Source organism: Astyanax mexicanus, chromosome 23 (genome assembly GCF_023375975.1).
Source record: "Astyanax mexicanus isolate ESR-SI-001 chromosome 23, AstMex3_surface, whole genome shotgun sequence".
NCBI classification, from domain to species: Eukaryota; Metazoa; Chordata; class Actinopteri; order Characiformes; family Acestrorhamphidae; genus Astyanax; species Astyanax mexicanus.
The window spans coordinates 22,602,501-22,626,857 of NC_064430.1; the positions used below are offsets into that span (position 1 = coordinate 22,602,501).

The 24,357-nt window shown below is 34.1% G+C and overlaps 1 protein-coding gene across 1 annotated transcript in view; it reads right to left on the reverse strand.

Annotated features, from left to right (window-relative positions):
- The window catches only part of tp53bp2b (tumor protein p53 binding protein, 2b), a 45,364-nt gene extending 31,833 nt beyond the window's left edge, over positions 1-13,531 (reverse strand). The window contains exon 1 of the mRNA XM_007257618.4: positions 13,270-13,531. Within this exon, the coding sequence (XP_007257680.3) occupies positions 13,270-13,278 (9 nt within the window). The 5' untranslated portion in view covers positions 13,279-13,531. The remainder of the gene's footprint in view (positions 1-13,269) is intronic.
- Between the last annotated feature and the right edge of the window lie 10,826 nt (positions 13,532-24,357).

The following is a 24,357-nucleotide window of genomic DNA, read 5'->3' on the forward strand; positions in this document are numbered from 1 at the left end:
AGAGGTGAGTATAACGGACTGTAGTCTGCCTGTTTACAGTGTAAAAACAAGCTACGTGGGACAAACCGCTAGCTAATATCACCCTGGGTTACCCAAAAACTCTAAGTTCCTTAGCTGCTGCTAAACGAGCTGTTGAGAATATTGGAAATCTTTATTCACCCAAATAAACAATTTTCAGGAGAGAAAGCTGTGTAGATTAACATCCAGCACTCGTTTGGCATTAAAAGAAAATGCTTTTTTTTTAAGAATTACAGTTTTGTTAACTTAGGTGCTTTTATTCCTTACTAGTTTCGCTTAAAATGCGCTTTATAATCTGGTGTGCGTAAAATACACAACAATAGAACTGCTAAAAACAGAAGTAACACCTACAGTATCTTAATAAAGCAGGACTGACCTCAGAGCAAGAACCTCTTCCAGATTCAGAGAGAAGATCTTATATAAATATATAAATACATAAATCCGGTGAGTGTTTAATAAAAGCGGATGTGACTCTACAGAGGTTCCTCTGAACAAACGCAGGGCAGGAAGATGCTCCCGGCGGTGAGTCGCCGGCGTAACCGGACACTGTTGACACGGTGACTCGGGTTAAACAAAGTAGAGATACAGTGTGTTTGAATAGGGAAACTCAGCAGCGCTGCAGGTTTTTCCTCTTCAGCAGAAATCAGCCCTCAGAGCACGAGACCTTTCAGTATTTACCAAGAAATCAGCCAGAATCAGCCAATCAGACATCAGATCTGACAAGAGCTGGGAATTGGTTTAAAAATAAATAAATAAATAAATAACAATATAATACTTTGAATTTGATAGAATACCCAAAGTATATTTTTTCAATACTTTTTTTCTTACTAGTAACTAAAAATACAAAAACTGATAATTATTCTCACACAGCTAGGCCTGTGGACGATATATTGTCCCAGAAATTATTGCGATACACAATATTTTTGTCATCTGATACCACTGATAATAATAACAGAATAGCATTAAAAAACAATTATATACTTTCTGAAGACAACACAATTTGAATGAATCATTTATTATGATTAGTTTGGGATTTATATACTTATTTCTTCACCTACTTTAGTCTACACTGTGTGTATAAAGTCGGTTACTGAAGCATGACTGACTAAAATACTGTTCACTGTTATAAAACTGTATATAAATATATATATATATATATATATATATATATATATATATATATATATATATATATATATATGTGTGAGCAAACAAACAGATAAACACAATAGACGATTAATCACGATTATCAAAAATGATTGAGGTCATGTTCATTTATTGTACGATAAATCGATATTTTAATTATTGTGACAGGCCTACACGCAGTGTATTAATTTAACAGCAGATATGAGTGATCTCATTCTCATACTGTTTACCTGAGAGACTCCATCTTTTTATTTGGATCTTGTTGGAACAAAAACTATCAGTGACTATTAAGAACATAAACAGCAGCATTAATTAAACTGCTTAAACTATAAATATTTTCCATAAGCATTCTATAATCGTCACAATTATAGAAATTATTGTGCATTTTAATATTTTAAGCTGATATTTCTTTAAATGTACTCTTATTTTAATCTATAAAAACTGCAGTACAGTTTTTATAGATTAAAATAAGAGTACATTTTAAGAAATATCAGCTTAAAATATTAAAATGCACAATAATTTCTATAATTGTGACGATAACGATAATAAACAATATTTCGCATTAATTAAAAATGTTTGTAAAAGTCTTGTATTGTACTAGTCTGCACTTCTTAAAGCATAGTAATTGGTTTCTTGATATATTTTAGGCATTTTTTTACACAGCACATATATATATATATATATACATATTATTAAATGTGAATAAAAGTATAAGCATTAGATTAAATTACATTATATTTATATTAGTGGTGTCAATTAAAAATGAAATAAAACATGATTTATTGTTTTACATTCTTGTATTTCTATTATTCCATTATTGTGAGGAGACAGTAATATAATGTAGTGTGGTTTTGGTCTGGCTGACTAGAATCATTTTACTGTATTATGGATGAATGTTTTGAAGTAGATTCAGACTTTAGAGCACTTTGACATATATTTGACATATATTTAATGTATCATCTCCAAAACAGCAACTTTAAAGGAGAGAGAAAAAAACATTGTAAACTTTCAATGGAAGTCAATGTAAAAATAGAGTTTATTTCAGGTCATTTGAAGTATTTCTATTGGTCCGTTCATCAAGAAATTTTGGCACAGTGCAACTACAATTTCTCTGTTCAAATTATGTAGTGAACTAAAAATCTACAAAAATTGACATAAGTGTTTTTCATTGGACAGTGATGATATTTCCCTTGCTGTGTGTGCTCTCCACGTTTGGCATGTATATGTACTGTATGTTTTATGCAAATTACTGAAAATAATGAGCGACCTTGCCTCCACTATTTAATATTATTCCTCTAATGCCTAATGTAGGATGAGTACAAATAGTTTGAACTGCTGTAACTTTCGTAAGAAGCATTAATCTTATGAAACAAATTCCATCTACTAACTCCATCAGATCACGTATTCTTTTTATGACCTTTTTATAGCTTAATCCAGGCTAAATGGAACCTTTTTTCCACTTTTAGGCGTCTGTTCATTAGCCTGAGAGTCTGAGAGGACTTTGAGAAGCAGCAGCTCAGAATCTCCAGACTGTTGCGTAACCGACTCCATCACTTCATCCATCAGGCAGCGGTGAAATAACTAATGACCCCTGAGCCGCTCTTTTGTCCGCAGGCTACATTCATTTAGAACTGAGCTCCAGGATGTGATGTAATTATAAACCAGTTCGGCAGTAAAGACTCACAGTGGTACAAAACAAATACACACCGGGTATTACTTAAATAATCTGATTTACTGTCTGAAACCCCACAGATTTAAAGCTCTACCAACACTTTCTTCTATTCTACACTACGAATGTGCTCAAGAATTTATAGGAGCGAGACGTCAACCGTGCACTGTGCAGCTTGATTTAGGGCGTGTCAGTGTGTCTTTGCTATTGTAACAAAGGGAAAAGTATACTTTGCGCTCTAGGGGTGTGAATCTCTCAGTGTCTGGGGATCCGATTCAGAAATGATTTTCGATTTCGGAACATTTATATCAAACAATAATTTTCGGTTCCTTACTGTATCAAATTTTTTCGCAAACACAGACGTCACAATCTTTAAATATTAAACATACGACTGGTTCCAGGACTCAGACATAAGTGCTGCTAGTCTATCAGCATTAGGGATGCACCGATACCACATTTTCCTTACCGATACGATACCAGCTTTTCTGGTATCTGCCGATACCGAGTACCGATACCAACTGTCTTATCCTGAATAAGATATAATAACCTGATTGGCTGCTCCACAGTTTCCACCCTTTTTAAAAGATCTGTTAAGATGATTGGCTGAAGTAGCTAATGATTGACAAGGAGATAATGTTTAAATTAATGAATAAAGATAATGAATAAATTATTCATTTGAACATGTAATGATCAAAATATGGTAAAAACCAGGAAAATCTTTAGGTGCTTTTTAGATTTTCTATTTTTATTTTTTATTACAAGATATATGTGCAGTGTTTCTTTACGTGCCCACCCACTCCGGCAGATTTTTCTGCTCTCTCAGAGCCTCGAGTTACAGACTATGCTGCTCCATTTTGTCTGTATGTTCTATCCGTGCTGTTTGCCCTGCTATTGTTTACTCCCACATTCCAAACCCGGAAATGGTATCAGCCGATACCCATTGCCGATACGATACTGTGTGTAAGTGCCAGTATCGGCGCCGATACTGATACGGCATTGGTATCGGTGCAACCCTAATCAGCATTAATCAAAGCTATTCCCACTTTATTCTTTGTTTCGCTGTAGAGTTCGCTAACTAACTAGCCTGCAGTACGGTGGCCTAGAGGCCTTCTTCTATGGTGGAGCATCAAAAAATAAAACCTAAACACATTTTTAAATCAATTTCGGAGTCAGAATCCCCAGTACTAGGAATCACGATTCTTTAAAGAATCTATTTTTTCAGCACCCCTACCTTTCACGGCTTGACACGCGCATGTACTAATTCTCTTAGTCAATCATGGGTGTGTTTTTGGCTTGACGTGAAATAAACCAATCACATTCCAGTCACATTCTCTTCACAAACAAACCGCTCTAGGTTCTAGAGATCACCTGGTCCACACCTGAGTATGTATTCACACCTGCTGAAACAAAATGCAGCAAGGATGCACAGAAAGCAGAGTCTGTTTAAAGAAAATTAAACTGAAGTGGGTGTGTAAATTCTACTCTATTAAACTGAGTGGATTCACACGGTTGATTTGAATGGGACTCATTCAATTCATCACTTGTGTAATATTGGCTCCTGCAGAATGACATTGAAAAAGGTCACAGTATGCAAATGAGCACTCGGTCAAGGTCAGACGTTTTTATGCTGTGTTACGTGAGCGAACTGAACAACTTCTGCACCTTCCTGAGGAGAATTCTGACTCTGATCTGAATAATCCTGCTCATTCCTGTGGTTTAGGAACATCAACCATTAACTGGACAAGATAAAATCATCATTCTGTGTTGCTATTTAATTTAAAGTGGCAAAACAGATTAAAAATGTGCTTGGTATTTATCCTTTGACCAAATCTTTCATGTTATATTTATATAAAAAACTACTGACTTATTTCTCTAATTATTAAATAACTACTGACTCTTATTACTCTTATTATTAAAGAAAAACTGACTCTTATTACTCTTATTATTAAAGTACTACTTTAGGTTTGTGCTATAAAGTGTAACATTGGCACTTAATCAGCACATGAGTGCCAATATTATACATTATAACACGAACCTCGAGTGTATTATTCTGATATATTTATACCACAGTTCCATTATCACTGTTTATTGAAAGATTTTAAAGAGTTAAAGAGGAGAAGAAAATAGGATCAGTTTGGTTATAAAAACTGCACCAGTTAAAATAGTTCCATTGCTGCTCTGTTTGTAGCTGCGTTTGTGCTGTTTGGCTTGTAAGCGCTGCATCGTAGCTAGGTAACCTGTATGTGGAGGAGTAATACGTACATGGAAAGCTTTGGTTACAGTGCATTACCGGCTGATAACGGGACTCATAGAACGCCTCTCAGCCAATCACATTGCAGGGTCAGAACTAACTGTGGTATAATGACACTTATTTCTCTTATTATTAAAGGATTACTGAATCATTCGCATTAATGGACTCTTTTCACTAAGTTAAGTAATGGGAAATAATAACTTCAGCAAAAACCACAGAGGTTGTGTCCTTATACGATAGGTTAATACTGTAAATATTGTGACAGGGCTATGACTGGTCCTATAGAAGATATAGCTGGTCCAGGAACCAAACACACACACACACACACACACACAAACACACACACACACACACACAGCCTTCCATCATTCAGCCGATTACAAACCAGCATCTGTTCTACAGGCTTTAAATAGACAGAAATATGTGATAGAGGAGTGAGGTGCTTTCCCTTCATGTTATTTCTGTCTCTCTCTCTCTCTCTCTCTCTGTCTCCCCTCAATCTCTCTCTATCTCTCTGTCCTTCTCTATCTCTCTCTCTCTCTCTCTCTCTGTCCTTTTCTCTCTCTCAATATCATTATCTTGCTCTGGATCACTCTGAGCGAATAACAGGAAAAGCTGAGCGGGATTGAGGACCGTCCCTGCTGCCACTTTACTCTCTGTGTGTGTGTGAGTGTGTGTGTGTGTGTGTAGTGTGTGAGTGTGTGCCTGACCATATGGCTCCCACACGAAATGTAGTCACATGATATAAGGATAAGGGCTTACCCCTGTCCACTGCTGACCTCCCAAGAACCATCGGCCGAGAGAGAGAAACAGAGAGAGAGAGAGAGAGAGAGAGAGAGAGAGAGAGAGAAATGGAGAGAGAGAGAGAGAGAGAGAGAGAAATGGAGAGAGAGAGAGAGAAATGGAGAGAGATAGTAGAGAGTAAGATGTGAGACAGAGAAAGAGAGAGATAGAGATAGGCAGATGATGAAACGTACAGAGTAGGACAGTGATAAAGAGAGTGAGTGAGAGAGAGAGAGAGAGAGACTCTTCTTTGTTGTCTTTTTGCAATTTATTTATTATTATTGAACTCTTCTATCTTTTTTATGTTTTTTTTTAAATCATTTGCATATTTTAGTAACTAAGATTAGTTGATTTCTTTTTTCAACAGATGTATGTGTGTATAAGTGTATAAATTTTTTTGTCAATAAAACAAACTGTACTGAAAAAACGAGAGAGACAGGGAGAGAGAGTTATAAGAGTGTGAGAGTGAGACTGATACAAAAAGAGAGAGATGGGAGAGAGAGATAGAGATAGAAAGAGAGAGAGAGACAGAGAGAGAGGTATAGATTAAGACAGAGTGTTATAGAGAGAGATAGAAAGAGAGAGACTCTCTTCTTTGTTGTCTTTTTGCATGTTTTTATTATTATTGCACTATATAACATTACATATATAACATAACATAACATAACATTATATAACACCTCTATTATTTTTTTAATCATATGCATATTTGAGTAACTAAGATTAGCTTCTTTTTTATTACATTTACTTTTTTCAACACATATATGTGTTTATATGTGTATAAATATGTATGTGTGTGTGTGTATATATATATATATATATATATAGTCAAAACATGAACTGAACTGAAAAAAAGAGAGAGAAACAGAGAGAGAGAGTGAGTAATAAGAGTGTGAGAGTGAGACTGATAAGAGTGAGAAACAAAGGGCGAGAGACAAATAGAGAAAGAGGTAGAGTATCATAGAGTGATAAACAGAAAGAGATGGAGACAGAAAGAGAGAGAGACAGAGAGAGGTATAGAGTAAAACAGAGAGAGAGATAGAATGAGAGAGATAGAATGAGAGAGATGGAGAGAGAGATTGAGAGGTACAGAGTAAAAGCGATAAACTGAGCTTCACCCACAGACTGTTGAGACGGTCAACACTTCTTACAAATCATTTTTAATTGATTTAAAATATCATTTTTATTTGAACTCTAGGTATAATTGCTTAATTGATGTCCAAGCCAGTCTAGAACCTACTGTCAGTTCGGTTCTAGATGCACAGAGCTCAGTGTGTTCAGAACTGAACTAACAGTGCATGAGAAAGAGCCTGATACTGAAACGTGTTTCTCTCCCGGCAACAGCGCCAGACTGGATGCTCCGTGTTGTTGTGTGCCGCATCACCATAGTAACTGTAACTATGGAAACCCTGCCTTCTGCTGTCACTAACGCAGAGGAGGATCCTCTGATAGAAGAAGAAGTAGAAGAAGAAGAGGAAGAGGAGGAAGAGAATAGTGGTGTGTGAACAGGGCTATAGTAAATAAACCTGCTGTATTAATATAATCCTAATAATAATCCTAATCATAGGGTTAAATAAACACACACTCACACACACACACACACACACACTATGCTTCTTATAAAAAAGACACACCCAGGAGGATGTGTGAGACTGCGATGCTATTGGAAAGAAAGGGAAAATTCTATCCGTGAGAATTGTGATCCGTTACACAAATGAGCAAAAAAAATCTTTTTTTTTTATACAGGGGTTGGAAAATGAAACTGAAACACCTGGTTTTAGAGCACAATAATTGATTGTGGTGACGGACAGTTCTGGTGGAGTTGAGGTGCACATTGAATTCTGCCGTGATTTGATCAGCCGTGGTTTTATGTTTTTTGGATACAATCCGGGTTAGCACCCGAACATCCCTTTCAGACAGCTTCCTCTTACAGCGTCCACAGTTAATCCTGTTGGATGTGGTTGGTTCTTCTTGGTGGTATGCTGACATTACCCTGGATACCGTGGCTCTTGATGCATCACAAAGACTTGCTGTCTTGGTCACAGATGCTCCGGCAAGACATGCAGCAACTATTTGTCCTCTTTTGAACTCTGGTATGTCACCCATAATGTTGTGTGCATTGCAATATTTTGAGCAGAACTGTGCTCTTACCCTGCTAATTGAACCTTCACACTCTGCTCTTACTGGTGCAATGTGCAATTAATGAAGATTGGACACCAGGCTGCTCCAATTTAGCCATGAAACCTAAAATCCCACACTAAAATGATGACAGGTGTTCCGGTTTTATTGTCCAACCTCTGTATATATATATATATATATATATATGTGTGTGTGTGTGTTTGCTGAAATGTAAAATAGTCTAAAGTGCCTAGAATAAATGGAAATAAATGAGGGGCCTTTGAACCGGAGTGGTTTTGAAAATCGAGTTATGAGGAGCTAACAGCGTTACAGCAGCCTCTCGTCCAATCAGCTGTCAGATTAACCCTGTTAGTCTGTAGAATCGCTGACCGTCAGCCTAAGTGCTTCTTCTCTCTGAGAGAGCCGGGTCGGGTCGGTACCGAAGGGGCACCCAGCTGTTCCTCTCCCCCGGGGAAGTGCTGCACAATACCCGTCCGCTATAAACGCATTTTAAACAATGCGCCGGAATCAGACAATGCAGGGTCACGTCTCTAATGTCAGCGAAGAGGGAAACCCCTGCTTCTGCTTTCTCACCACAAACACACTCTGACTAACTTCCAGCCTGAACAATGAGTTTGAATTTCTACACATAAATACAAGCAAGATAACCTATATAGTCCTAAAATAAGGGATCACTTAAATATGATGAGTTTCTTTAATTTTACTAAGTTTAAAACCTCTGGAATATAATCAAGCGGAAGATGGATGATCACAAACCATCAAACCAAACTGAACTGCTGGAATTCATTTTTGCACCAGGAGTAAAGCAGCATAAAGTTATCCAAAAGCAGTGTGTAAGACTGGTGGAGGAGAACATGATGCCAAGATGCATGAACAAAAAAAACTGTGATTAAAAATCAGGGTTATTCCACCAAATGTTGATTTCTGAAAGCTCTGTATATGTTTGTTTGTTATTTCAGCCATTTCTCATTTTTTCTGCTAATAAATGCTCTAAATTACAATATTTTTAAAAATTGCAATTTGGGAGAAATGTTGTCTGTAGTTTATAGAATAAAACAACAATGTACATCTATCATACACATCGTATATATATATATATATATATATATATATATATATATATATATATATATATATATATATATATATATATATATATATATATATATATTCAACCGCAATTAATGTATTTATCGAGGAATGCACATAAATAACAAATTTTATTTATATAAGATGTAATGACAGGCCTGTAATAATAATTACATTATTATCTTATTGTCATTGACTTTAATATCACATTACATTGTTTTTTTGTTTTACAGAGAAGATTGGCCAAAATGTTTACTTTAAAAACTGTGCTTTCATTTTATTTATGACAGTGTTTTTTGGAATACGTTAACATTTCGTGTCAGTTTGAATGAAAACTTAATTACTGTTAAAAACAATGTTATTGCAATTTACAATTGCTATTACTTTATCATTAAGCATAAAATGGTCTTAAAATTACAATAATATCAATCCCAGATATGCTGAGACCAAAACATAGCAATGTTGGAGTGTTGTATAAGTAACTATATAAATATAATATACAAATACAATTTTTTAATAGATTTTTACAGATTTTAATGTGGAACACAAACCTAAAGCAGCTAATCTCTTCATCCTAAATCTATCTAACACTATCTAACACTGGTTCCAGTTCTCCACACTGTGTCCAGTTCCTAATCTCGGCTGAGATCATTGTTGTACATGTTCCAGCCTGTTTACACTAATTATAGAACACAAACTGTGACCATAGCAAAAACTCCGCACCCGTAGAGCTCAGTGTTTTAAAGGTGAAAATGTTATTAAAGGTCCATTATCTCCTCCAGCTCAGTTTATACTGTTCACTCTGTGGAGGCTGTTTATAGCGCTGTTTTAAAGCTGCGTTTAAAAAGTCCAATACTGTAATCCAGAAATCAAAATTCAGAAAAAAACATGTATAACACACCATCATATTCATAAACAGTCAGTGTGTTTTTTGTTTTTCGAAAAATAGAAAATTGACAGTAAAACTTCTTTATTCTTTATTTTTTCTTAGAAATTCTGTAGAATAAAATAAATGGGGTTTCACATTTTTCCAATTTACTATTTTTTTTATTTCTCCACATCACAATTAGAACTTCAGGAAAAATAATTAAAAAAGGAATATTCTCTAAATTTTCAGATTTTTCCATCTTGTAACCAAAGTAAGTTGCATTATAGCATCAGATTTTTGTTACAAGATGCAAAAAAAATGGTAAACATCTTTAAAAAAATTGAGATAAGATAATTTTTTCTATTATGTTAGTAAAAGACAGATTATAGAAAATAAAGATTGAAAAAAGGAGATCAATTTATTCTTCACCAAAGTAAATGGAAAAAATTAAATAATCAAGTTTTATCCCCTATTTTCTGTATTTAGTCTAAAACAGTCAGAAAATTTAACTGAGAGACGTAACACTGACCATAAACTCTAGGTGACTTTCTAAGTATAGACATGAATTTCTAAGCAATCAGAGGTCAAGCACAACATACAATAAACAACTCTCTGCCACAATATTTATTTATAAATGAATAATCAACATGAAACAAAATACACCACTAGTCTCAAAAAGAACCCAACCTTAAAGGAGAACTCTGGTGTAAAATAGACGTGTCTTTTTAATTAAACTACCTACTACTGAACTACTAAATGTCAGGATCCTCAGAATTGTAATATTGAAGTGTGGAGCTACTTCTTCTTCTAAAATAGTGATTCTTTGCATGGGTAACTCCTATAAGGTTATGCCCCTATCACTAGCATTGTAAGCCAGTTGGGAGCATAGGCTAAAGGTGCTGTATTTCTGAAGGCTGGGGGCGAACAAAGGTGGGTTATTCGAGAAAAGTATATATATAAATATACTCGCTACACTCACAGCTAAAATTACAAGCTAGAATTAAATTCTTACCTGTTTTCAGCAGGTTTGAGACCCAAAAATATATATGATCATCATTACACTACCCAAACTTATGCCGAGTGTAACAGAGACAGAAGCATGAGGAACAAACACCAAGCGGAAGCTATTACTTATCACTGTATATCTGTGATAAAATATTCAAATTAGCCACCCACAGACTGGACACTGATGTAACTTAAGCATTGACACGCCATATAACACCTATATTTGCATTTCTCCCACAGGTATTTAAATGCTCTGGGCTTGGTCTGAGTCATATCACACTTTAAACACTTCACTAAGCCATTTTTCCTAGAATTGTATACAAGATGATGTGGTCAGGTTGTGTTTAGATTCAACTGAATGGGAATTTAGGTTCCTAAAACTTCCTAAAAAAATCCTAAAGGTTTTTTTTCCTGAATACAAATAAAACAAATTCTTATGTCCTCCAAACCTTTCATTTCATTGCAGTTTCCTGTTTTTTCATGTCTATTTTTAAACATACAGAATTTGGGGTTCCTCTCACTAGAATGTAAATAACATATTTTATTGCAGAGAAAAAGGGTTTTGTAACATCTACACCTGTAGCCTGTATACAGGCCAAAGCCTTTTATAAGGGGTTAAAATTCATTTATTTATTTAAGCTAGTTATAAATGTGTATATCGGCATTGGCATCGGTAGATATATACATGTGTAATGTTAATGTTATAAATATCGGCAATGACTCACAGTTCCCACAATATCCCTTTTCTTATACTGACTAAATCTGATTCTTTTCCACAAAAGTTTTATTAATCACTAACTCAAAGAATATTTGGGATACAGTTACCCTAACCAGCCAAAACATTAAAACCACCTGTCTAACTTCATGTAATACTCCGTTTATTTGAGCTAATCTGCTGATAAGGCGTATATAACGCAAATTACCACAGCTATAAACAAGCGCTGTCTCTGCTGCTCCATGCTGTTTACACACTGAGCACGGTCTGTGCAGCGTTCACTGCTCTCAGCCTCGCAACTTTGTTTACTTTGCAGCGTTTAGCATTTTCAGACAGCTCTGACCAATCAGAGGAGACAATTTGCTTGTGTTGCTTATTGGTGCACATTTTGGTGCATAACAAACAGAGGGTGAAACTCATCAACTGATTTGGACCATAGAAATCCATAAAAGTGCGGCTAATAGGAAATTTTCTGTATAAAACCAAAAATATTTTCATTCATTTTCATATGTTAAATAGTTTAAAAATATGAATTGTATGCTGACTTGCATGTTTAACATCCCAGTTGGTTACAATTACAGTAGATCGCATCATCAAAAACACTATATATCCATTATTTTCGCTTAATATTGCATTTTTTTACCTGAATAAGTTAGATAGCCAAATATGTTGCCATAATGTTTATGACCTTGATTCCCCTCTTATCTGCCTCAATAATAATTCGTGCAATGGTGAAGAATGGGTGTTCCCCATGCTTAGCACACATTTTCTTGCACACTGCATATCATTTTCTATAAAATATATCAAAAGATAAATCCATTTCCCATTGAGATTCTTCCCAGACACAAATCCTAGAGACATGCTATTTATGCATGCACAACACAGCTCTGCAGGTGAGCACAGCATTCACCCACTGCACCCACTACACCCATCACCCAGACAAGGCAATGCATGCATTCAGCCTATATAATAATCCATGCAATAGATTGCAAATGCATTTGCAAAAACCTTTGCAATTGTGCATTATTAGAAGCATCCAATTGCATTGGTTTTAAACAAATCCCTAATACAATTCAAGGTGTGTGACATTTCGTTCGCGTGCAACATCGCGCGCTTGCTTGCATGCACCTGTGCATTGAGCGCTTTAGCGCCTTTAGCGCTTTTTGACGCGGCGGAAAAACGAGCCTCTAGCTCGCTACCGGAAGTGTTTTAGATACAATGAATTATAGCACGTAAAAGAGATAAAGACGATGAAAGAGTGCCGAAAGAAATTTGCAACATATCTGCTTTATTTTCGATGTTGTTATCAGCATTTTTAAACGTCTGCCTATGCGAATTTCCCCGTTCCACCTTAAATGGTGCAGCAGTTACACTATGGCGCCCCGTGGCGCCATAGTGTAACTGCTGCACCATTTAAGGTGGAACGGGGAAATTCGCTTTGTAGGCTTTTTATAATCTAATCGACTGTATATCAGTAAAAACACTTTATAATCTTATTTTCACGACATAAAACACGACCAAAAACAAAAAAAAACGATGAAAACATTTTTTTTCAATTTTCCAGCATTTAAACCAGGTAAACTCACCGGCATCATCCTGGTGTCTTCTTATCTTGCAGCTCGAGCTCGAGCTCCTCCTCAACCACTATCTCCCCCTGGTATTCCTCTCCAATGCGCGCGCGCGCGTGTGTTTGTGTAATGTGTGTGTGTGTAATGTGTGTGTGTGTTCCGTAGATAATGAACTTGTTGCAACCTCCTCCTCCCAAAAAAATAACAAGAACCATTAAAAACACACACCTTCCTCCGCGCGCAGCAACGAGCTTCAGCAGCGCGAGCGCGGATCACTGTATCCACTGGTGAGAAGCCACGCCCACAGGTACGCTGGGACTGCGACGTGGGCGTGTCTGGAACCGCCCTCTACATAGGGCTTTAATTATTGCCATGGTGATTAAAGATGAAATTTTTATTATTATTAATAATAATAATAATAATAATAATAATAATAAAAGCACATACAGGTTTCATACATGTTGAAATTGTTGTTATTAATAATGATACTAATAACAAAATTATTAATAACAAAACAAGCAGTAACAATATTAATAACAAAATAAGCAGTAACAATGTCACGTCACCAGTTCTGTTTAATCCAAACAAATATCATAAAAATAATCCTATGTATTCGTAAATCAGGGTCCATGTCACAGCCTATTTAATAAAAACATAATAATAATTGCAATAATAATAATGGCAAGTAACAAAAATAAGCAGTAACAAAATACAAATAAATAAAGAAAATAATAATAAGCTTGAGCTCCTGATAATTAGCATATGCCATACATATTGAATTGTTGTTTGTAAAATTAATAATAATAATAATAATAATAATAATAAAAACAATAATGACAAGTAAATAAAATAAGATAACAAATTACAAATAAAGAAAGAAACTTTGTTTTATTGCTAAATTAACATCAATATTAACAGTTCTGTTTAATTAAAATACATCCAGTCCATTTAACAAGTAAATAAATAAATAAATCGTATTTTTATAAATAATAAAAAAGTTATTGTTATTGCTAAATTTGCTATTGCTATATATATAAATATGCTATTGTATTAGCAAACTGTTCCTTCGTAATTGCTATGGTAGTAACCACCATGTGGTTGCCAGGGCTGTTGCCAACATATTTTAAGTGGTTGCTAAGGTGTTTCAGGTGGTTGGTAATGCAGTTGTTGATGTATGTATGTGCATGTGTTTGCTATGGCAGCTGCTATGCTATTAGGTGGCTGCTTTGCGATTGCTAAAGTGTTTCTTGATGGTTTCTATGTGGCTGCTTGTGTGTCTCAGATGGTTGCTAAGGTGTTGCCGAGTCATGGTACTAATATGGAGACAGTGGTCTCGGTTCAGGGTGGATGATATGAGAGGTATGGGAGGAATGTGGAGAGTGTAATACCAGACAGTCTCTGAATTACAGTGTCTGATTACAGAGGATGTGAGTGTGTGTGTGTGTGTGTTTGTGTGTGTGTGTGCGTGTGTGTGTGTGTGTGTGTGTGTGTGTGTGTGTGTGTGTGTGTGTGTGTGTGTGTGTGTGTGAGTGTGTGTGTGTGAGTGTGTGTGTGTGTGTGTGAGGGCCTTATAAGGCTCAGACCGCAGTCATAACTCTTATCAGCCGAGACCCAACAGAGCAATCAATCCCCGAGCTGAAGAGCGTAAAGCTAACACCACACATTCAAATCAGTATTGACTGATCCCTCCGTACACACTGTATACTGACGGTGTGGTCAAGGGCAGAAGCACATATACACACACGTATATAAACATATATACACACACGTATACACACACTTATGCACACACGTATACACTGTGTACTTCATTCGGCTGGACAGGTCAGGTTGAATGAGAACTCTGGATGATGATTCTGCTGCAGGTCACTGAGACTCTAAACAGATCAGCAAAAATATATATTAACATCAACAAAATTCTCTTTAATATATACAGCTCTGGAAAAAATGAAGAGAGAATGTAAATTTCTGAATTAGTTTCTCTGATGTTGCTATTTAAATTCCAAATAAAAATATTAAACATTGTCATTTAGAGCATTTATTTGCAGAAAATGAGAAATGGCTGAAACAACAAAAAAGATGCAGAACTTTCAGACCTCAAATAATGCAAAGAAAATAAGTTCATATTCATAAAGTTTTAAAAGTTCAGAAATCCATATTTGGTGGAATAACCCTGCTTTTTAATCACAGTTTTCATGCATTCTCCTAATATTGCTTATTAGTCTACACAAGACTAACATTTCACATCAGTAATATAGAAAATACACTTTTTTTCAAGAATTAGATTTAATTTAGTATTATACTAAGAATCTTCAGCCACAGACTAATAACTTTTTTTAAGAATGTATAATAATATATTAAATTCCTATCAATCTCTCTCTCTCTCTTGACCTTGGAGAGGAATGAGTGATGGGGTGAACAGAGCATTACGGCAGCTGGAACATCTCCTCGGAGCAGAAACACTTTGGGCAGGTGATGAACCTGAACTGCTCAGAGATCTTCTAACGGCGAAGAAGATCAGAAATTATTCATCAGAAAATCCAGAGACTTTAGATTTAGTTTTAGTAAACTGGAAAACTGGGAAATTATTCTCTGCTGCAGATGCTGCTGCTCTCTAGTGGTTGTTTCAGGTCATGGCAGGAACCTGTGGTCAGTCAGAGTTAATATGTTTATAATATGTGTATGTATATGTTTGAATTTCATATATAAACACTATGTAACAATATATCCTTTAAGATCAGATGTGAATTATCACATTGTTACAAATATGTATTATATAAGAGGAATAGACTAATGTTAATCATACATTTTATACAGTTTTGTTTAAAGTGTGATGTGTGTGGGTGTTATTTTTGTTTATGTGGTTAATTAACACAATTTTTAAATACATTTGATCTTAAAGTTGTGAAGATTTATTTAAGCATTTTAATACTTTATTAATTTACCTATTTTCATATTATTTTTTGGGATAGCCCCGCCCCTTTAAGAAAGTATTGTTAATTTTAAAGGGACTGAAGACACTTCTTACTGATCCACGTTCAACAATTAATAACAGGGGTGTGGGCGATATGGCCCTAAAATAATATTGCAATAATTTACTACACTGTTATCACAAATTCTTATTATAAAGTGGGATCAATAATAATAATTATCATTATTACAAACTAGGGCTGTAAACATTCAAACATTAAAGCATTACTGCATGCGATTATACGATAATCTTCCCTACCCAACACACATATAAATTAGAATATCATTGAAAAAATTACTTAATGTAAGTAATTCAGTCCAGAATGTAAAACTTATATATTATATAGATGTATTAAACACAGGGTGATCTATTTTAAGCGTTTATTTTTTTGGTTTGTTGTTGATGATTGATTATGACTTACAGCCAATGAAAACCCAAAAATCAGCGTCTCAGAAAATTAGAATATTATATAAGGTCAATTAGTACTTTTCGCAGAGTGGGAAGTGTGCCAAGTCCTGCTGGAAAATGAAATCTGACGATTTTAAGATTTATATCAGGCAGAAAATTCTATGACAAAAATCCTGGCGTGTTAATATAGTGGTTAGTATATATTTTATTACACTTTTAATATGTTTTCAGTGTTCTGTTGGACAGATCACACAAATATAGTTAAATTAAATATATAAATAGTGTCGAAAATAACATATGACTAATATATTCAGTATAAATTTAGTAAAAGTTTAATTATTTAAATTACAAACAAAATTACAAGAAGTAATTCCATACAAATTAGTGTTTCCAAAATAAGATAATTCATAATAATAATTTGTACAGTAGTAAAACAGTGTGACCTATCACCTGATATCACAGAGATACTCCAGTAATGATTATCTAATTGATTATTGATTGATTATTATATATTTATTATATATTTAATGAAAAATATATATTTTAAAACAAAGTTTAAAAAAGAGACAATTTTACGATTGGTATTGATTATATTTTTAAAGTTGCAGATTTATATCAGGCGGAAAATTGACACAAATCCTGGCCTGTTAATATAGAGCTTAATATATATTTTATTAATTACACTTTAAATATGTTTTCAATGTTCAGTTGGACAGATTACACACATATACATACATTGTATTAAATAGTGTTGAAAATAATATACGACTAATATACTAATTATTATTATACTAATGATTTAGTGAAAGTTTATATTATTTATTATTGTTTTTATTTAGTAATACTTGCGTATAAATTAGTGCTTACAAAATAAGATGACTCAAGTACAGACCTATTTCAGCATAATTTAACTTGATTTATTTTTAAACTTACATTAATTTGTACAGTAGTAAAACAGTATTAACAATAACCTGATAATAATAATAATAATAATAATAATAATAATAATAATAAATTCATATAGCACCTTTCATACATAAAAATGCAGCTCAAAGTGCTTTACAATAAAATTAAATAAATCAGCAAAATGTAAAAGTAATATAAAACAAATAAAACAATTAAAAAGTAACAATTAAAAAAATAGTAGGAAATAAGACATTTATATTAAAATAAAATAGATTTAAACAAAAATTGTGAAATAAGAATAAGAACAACAAAAACCTTTAAATAAAATAAAATAATAATAATAATTAAGTATAAGCGGAACAGAACTAGTAGTATCACAGAGATACTCCAGTAATGATTATCTTGGTTAAAATATCTCATTATCTTAAATTAAACACTTTAATCAGCTGATTTTGGGTCATTTTCTACTGTAATCAGTCGAATACGGGAGGTTGTTTTTGTGCTGGAGCTCCAGACGTGTGTGACAGTGGAGCTGATCTGAGCTCAGCAGGAGGCTGATGTTATTGACCAGAAGCAGACGACATCAGACACACACACACACACACACACACACACACACACACACACTCACCCCCTGCGTCTGTCTGTCTGCATGTCTGTCTGTCTGTCTGTTTATGTTGTTTCCGTTTTCTGCTTATGTTGTCAGTCAGGGTCACATTCAACCCTATTCCTCTATTTCAGCGAATATCTGATATCTGATGATTAATGCTGAGGAGGAGATTCCTCTCATCTCCTGACTCCTGATTTACACCTGAATTAATTATTATATTTTATACAATATAAAAAAAAGAAATATGTACACTCTAAAAATTCACAACATTAATTTATAGACACAGACTAAAAATTAGAGTTTATTTATAGTATTAGACTAGGGATTTTCAGCCATAGACTAAAAAAATGTTTCTTTAGACTAAGAATGTATAATATTAGATTAAATTCTTATCATTAGACTAAGAACAATAACATCAGATTAAGCATTTATAGCATCTAGTTCAGAATAATGAGCAGAATGTGAACAAAAAACATGTTTTGACTGATTTTGTTGACTACTTTTCTTAGCTCCTCTGATCTCCTGATTCCTGATTTTTTTAGACCTAAAATAAAAAACAATAATAGTAAAGAATGATGTCATAATCACACTGTAAAAAAGTTTGCCCTGTAAAATTTTAATGAAATACTGAACTGCTTGAATTTTTGCACCAGGAGTGTAAAGCATAAAGTTATCCAAAAGCAGTGTGTAAAACTGGTGGAGGAGAACATGATGCCAAGATGCATGAAAAAAACTGGGATTAAAAAACAGAATTGTTCCACCAAATATTGATTTCTGAACTCTTAAAACTTTATGAATATGAACTTGTTTGCTTTGTATTATTTGAGGTTTGAAAGCTCTGCATCTTTTTTGTTATTTCAGTCATTTCTCATTTTCTGTAAATAAATGCTCTAAATGAGAATATTAGTATTTGGAATTTGGGAGAAATGTTGTTTGTAGTTTATAGAATAAAACAACAATGTTTATTTTACTCAAACATGAACCTATAAATAGCAAAATCAGAGAAACTGATTCAGAAACTGAAGTGCTCTCTTCATTTTTTACAGCGCTGTATATTTAAAGACTATATAAAAGCTCTACAGGAACCAATGATGAATTAGTTAAGTTAATAATAAACCAGAATCTGTTTCATACTGTAGTTTCTTCTTAGTATCAGATGTATATTTGAATTCAGATCTGCAAACTCTTGGTATTTTAATCCCAGTGTCTTCATGAGGGAGATTCACCTGGAATATATATATATATATATATATATATATATATATATATATATATATATATATATATATATATATATATATATATATATATATATATATATATATATATATATATATATATATATATATTAATATTGTAAATTGACAGTAAATACAATGTTTATTATTCATATAATATGTATATGGATCTATATGCAGAATATATTTATACCCATTTGCGACAGGATCAATATTTTTACTGGAATAAATGTTGTTGATATTTGTCCTTTAGGTGGCGCTGTTGAGAAGCAGTAGAACAGGGTCACAAAAACACCTGCTGGTGTGAATTATACATTATACTGTATAATACACATGAGGATACTTTTAAAGTTTTTAAATTCTTCTTTTTTGGATTCATTCATATTATATTTACTTTTTCTTTATTTACTTTATTTATAGCTATTTCTTTCTTTATTTAGTTGAGTATTTCTTACTTTATTTACTCAAATATTCACTATTCACTGTATACCTGTAACTCTACCTCTTCACTACTTTACTTTAACTGATGCTCTCAAACACTTTATTAAGAGACAAGAAATTCAAGTAATTAACTCTTGATGAGTCCAGCACAGCTGTTAACTGAAAGCCTGAATTCCAGGAGACTCTACCTCTTAAAACTGACTGAGAAAATCCAGCAGAGATGTTCAAAACTCATCATCTAAACAAGAATTAAAAAGAATGTAAAATATAAAACATATTCTGGTTTGTTTAACACTTTTTTGTTTATTAAATAATTCTGTATGTGTTTGTTCATAGTTTAGATGAGTTTAGTAATAATGTACAGTGCAGAACATAATGAAAAAACACTGAATTTAATATATATATTAAATATATATATATTGTTGATTTTGGACACACCTTCTCTTTTTCAAGTGTTTTCTTTATTTTCATGACTATTTACATTGTAGATTCTCACTGAAAGCATGACAACTACGAATGAAAATATAAAGCTATCTATCTATCTATCTATCTATCTATCTATCTATCTATCTATCTATATATATATATATATATATATATATATATATATATATATATATATATATAATATTTTACTTTAATCAGACGCTGTATTACACTGAAAAAAATTATTTGGGCCCTTGATTTTTTTTCCAGAGCTGTGTCATTGGTAGTAATAGTAATTACCTTTTTTATTAACAGTAATTACCTCTATTACTTATAGTAAATATTTCTGTTGTTTCTAAACATACTTATCTGTTGTACTTACAGTAATACCCTAAGTTATTACCTCTAGTAGAAATAATAATAAATGCTTTAGTACTAACAGTAAATACATTTGCTATTCACAGTAATTACCATTGATGCTGACAGTAATTACATCTAATTCTAAAAGTAAGTACCTTTGATACTGTTACTTCTGATACTCACAGAAATGACAGTAATTTAACAGTAAAACAGTAGATTTTTTTTCATTCTTTCAATAGAATGTTTTTTTTTATTAGACATTTTCACATTCTGTCAGTAGTGTCAATGTTTGTATTGCTAGTTTTGAGAATGTTACTTTTAATGTTTCTATCATGTTAGTACTGCTTTTGGATAACTTTATGCTGCTGCTTTACTCCTGGTGCAAACATTCAAGCAGTTCAGTTTGGTTTGATGGCTTGTGATCATCCATCTTCCTCTTGATTATATTCCAGAGGTTTTCAATTTGGTAAAATCAAAGAAACTCTTAATTTTTAATAATAAGTGCTTTCTTATTTTTTTTCCAGAGCTGTAATTACTAGTTAATATGAATGTAATTACTGCTACTACTAGTAATATTAGTTACTATTGGTTACAAATGTATTTACTGTTAGTACTGTTAGTATTTTTACTGGTACTGTTAGTAATTCTGTAATTATGACTAATATAAAAGGTAATTACCGTTAGCACCAAAGGTACTTACTTTTTGTTGCAAAGTTGCTTACTGTAATTACCAATGAAAAAATACTGTTAGTACCAGATATAACTGTTATCAGCATCTTATGTAATTACTGCTCATAACTGCTTATCACAAATGTAATTACTGTTACTTGTTTACTGTACTGATGTTTTAGGCGGTTATGGGTACAGTAAGATGTAAATGAAGGAGGAGGATGAAGATGTTTTATATGGTTGTTTGTTTTTTTGGTAAATAGACTTTGTAATTTCTGTAATTTCTGCGCGGCAGGAATTGGCTGGTTCCTCCTGCTCTCGCTCCGGGGGGCCGTGTGTAATTTGGGAGGGGGGGTGGTGGGGTAACTAGTCCTGGGCCACCCCTCCCCCTCCCTCCTCTACAGCCCCGCCCCACCAACACCAGCTTTATGGCAGATGGTACAGGCCGGTCCCCCTCGACCCCACCCTTCCAAACCCCAAAAACTATTGTGCCCCGCTGCATGTGTCGTGTTAGGGGGCCACAACAACAAGCCACTGCCCTTCATCCCTCCATCCCTCCCTCCATCCCTCCATCCACTCTTCCACTTCTCCCTCCATCCAACCCTTCATCCCTCCCTCTCTCTCTCTCTTTTACTGTATTCTCCATTATTACCGCACTGCTGCTCCTATGATTCTGCTGCTACCTGTATTATTACTGACTGTCTTAGAGTGTCACAGTCCCAAGCTAGGTTCAAAATGTTTTTTTATGAATGAAAAATTATTTTTTTGAAAGCACAGGAGCTTGATTTATAAGTTGTCACTGTCCTCTGGCGTGACGCCATATCCATATTTTCACAGAAAACTGTATTTATTTGTTACTAAAGCACAGTCCCATACAATATCTATGTAAGTGTTAATAAAGTGTAAAAAGTAAAAATAAAAACAACTGCTTTACTCCAATTAAAGTATATTTTTAATACTGCTATTTCTGTATGTTAATTGCATAGTTATGGACTGACATTTAAAAGCCTCACACATGCTTTGGTGTAACAAGAATGGTGTGAGACATGTCCTAACACACCAGGACAAGATTTAAAATAAAACTTTGAAATATATATACAGCTCTGTTAAAAATAAGAGAGCACTTAAAAGTGATGATTTTCTTTGATTTTACCAAATTGAAAACCTCTGGAATATAACCAAGAGGAAGATGGATGATCACAAGCCATCAAACCAAACTGAACTGCTTGAATTTTTGCACCAGGAGTAAAGCAGCATAAAGTTATCCAAAAGCAGTGTGTAAGACTGGTGGAGGAGAACATGATGCCAAGATGCATGAAAAAAAACTGTGATTAAAAACCAGGATTATTCCACCAAATATTGATTTCTGAACTCTTAAAACTTTATGAATATGAACTTGTTTTCTTTGCATTATTTGAGGTCTATCTACTTAAACTGTTTTTAGTTGTTTTAATGCACTAGAGGTACTATTAGGCTACATACGCTGAATTTTTTGGTACCTATAAGTTCAGTTTTCTTTTAGTGTGATACCCCTGTGTTTTTTTATTAAAACTGTATATCAGTTGCATAGTTACAGAATAGTGATGCATGCAAATGTGTCCTTAACTGTTTATTACTGTATGGTGTAGCTGCACAAACCTTTTACCACTTCTTATCCAGTAAAAGTGATATACATTTTTCACCATATTTATTTTTAATACAGAAATACAGACTTTTACACATTTTATTTTTAAAATTATGAACATATTAAATTTAATAGTGCTACTTTTTTTAAATCATAAAAGTTCACAATTTTATTTGGTTATAAAATAATATTTTTGTGGAACCCAACCCCTCCGAAGGTTCCTCCCCTTAAGGTTTATTCCTCTTAATTTAAGGGAGTTTTTCCACAAAAATTAGCATCTCTGTGGTGCTGCTCTTAAAATGTGTGGGCCGAATTGAAATATGATTTTTGTTTTCTACATTCAAAAATATGAACTATTCAAATATAAAAAATCTGAATTTTCAAATGATAAAAAATCAAAGTTTTTGTTATAAAGGTCTTGATTGGGTGCACTGCCTCTAAAGCAGTTTTGCTAAAACACTCCTTATAACTTTGCAGTGAGTGGGCGGGGCTGTGAATATATTGAGTGAATATAATTATAATAAATGAATTTTTAAAATAATTTTTTAATATTTTAGCACTTTCATCCTGGTACTTTCACGCCTCTCCGCTGCTGAAGAGACGCTGGATCTCAGCAGATAGTGGTCCGCGGTGTCGTGTGCCGTGATTGGTCAGGAACGTTATGTAACAACTCGGGGACTTCCTGTTCCCACAGGTCATCTCCATAACAACAGGCCTGTGGTCTCCGGGGACCTGCGGCACACGCCGGACCTTTCTGAGGTCAGAGCCCCCCCCCCCGGGTCCTGAGGTGGGTGGGGCTAGTGGAAGGAGCAGAGGTCACTGGACACTGGGCACTGCGGACACGGGGCGAGAGGGTGAGGGGCGGGGTCAGGGGGTGGGGGGTCATCGTGTTTGCATAGTATTGACCCGGGGTGAGCAGGGGGAGGGGCTTGTCCCCGAGCCCTGAAACAGCAAGGTGACCCCCGGGTTCTGCGGCACACGCCAACCAACCAACCAATCACCAGCCGGAGCAGCGCCAACGCCACGGACCCCGAAACGCTTCGTCCAGCACCCCCCCTCAGCTTCACCATAACACTGCAACAGATACTCAATTACTGATTAATACACGCTAATAACTAATTAATACACATTAATAACTAATTAAAACACTCGAATAACTGATTATTACACATTAATAACTGATTTACAAACGCAATTTCTGAATAATACACATTAATAACTGATTAATAAATTATAATAACTGATTAACACACTCTAATAACTGATTATTACACTATAATAACTGACTAACACACACCAATAACTGAATATTACACTCTTATAACTGAATAACACACTTATAACTGATTAATACACTATAATAACTGATTAATACACATTCATTACTGAGTTATAAGGTTAATATCTATAACTGAGTAATAAAGTTTTCTCTCAGCTCACTTTCTTTCTCTTC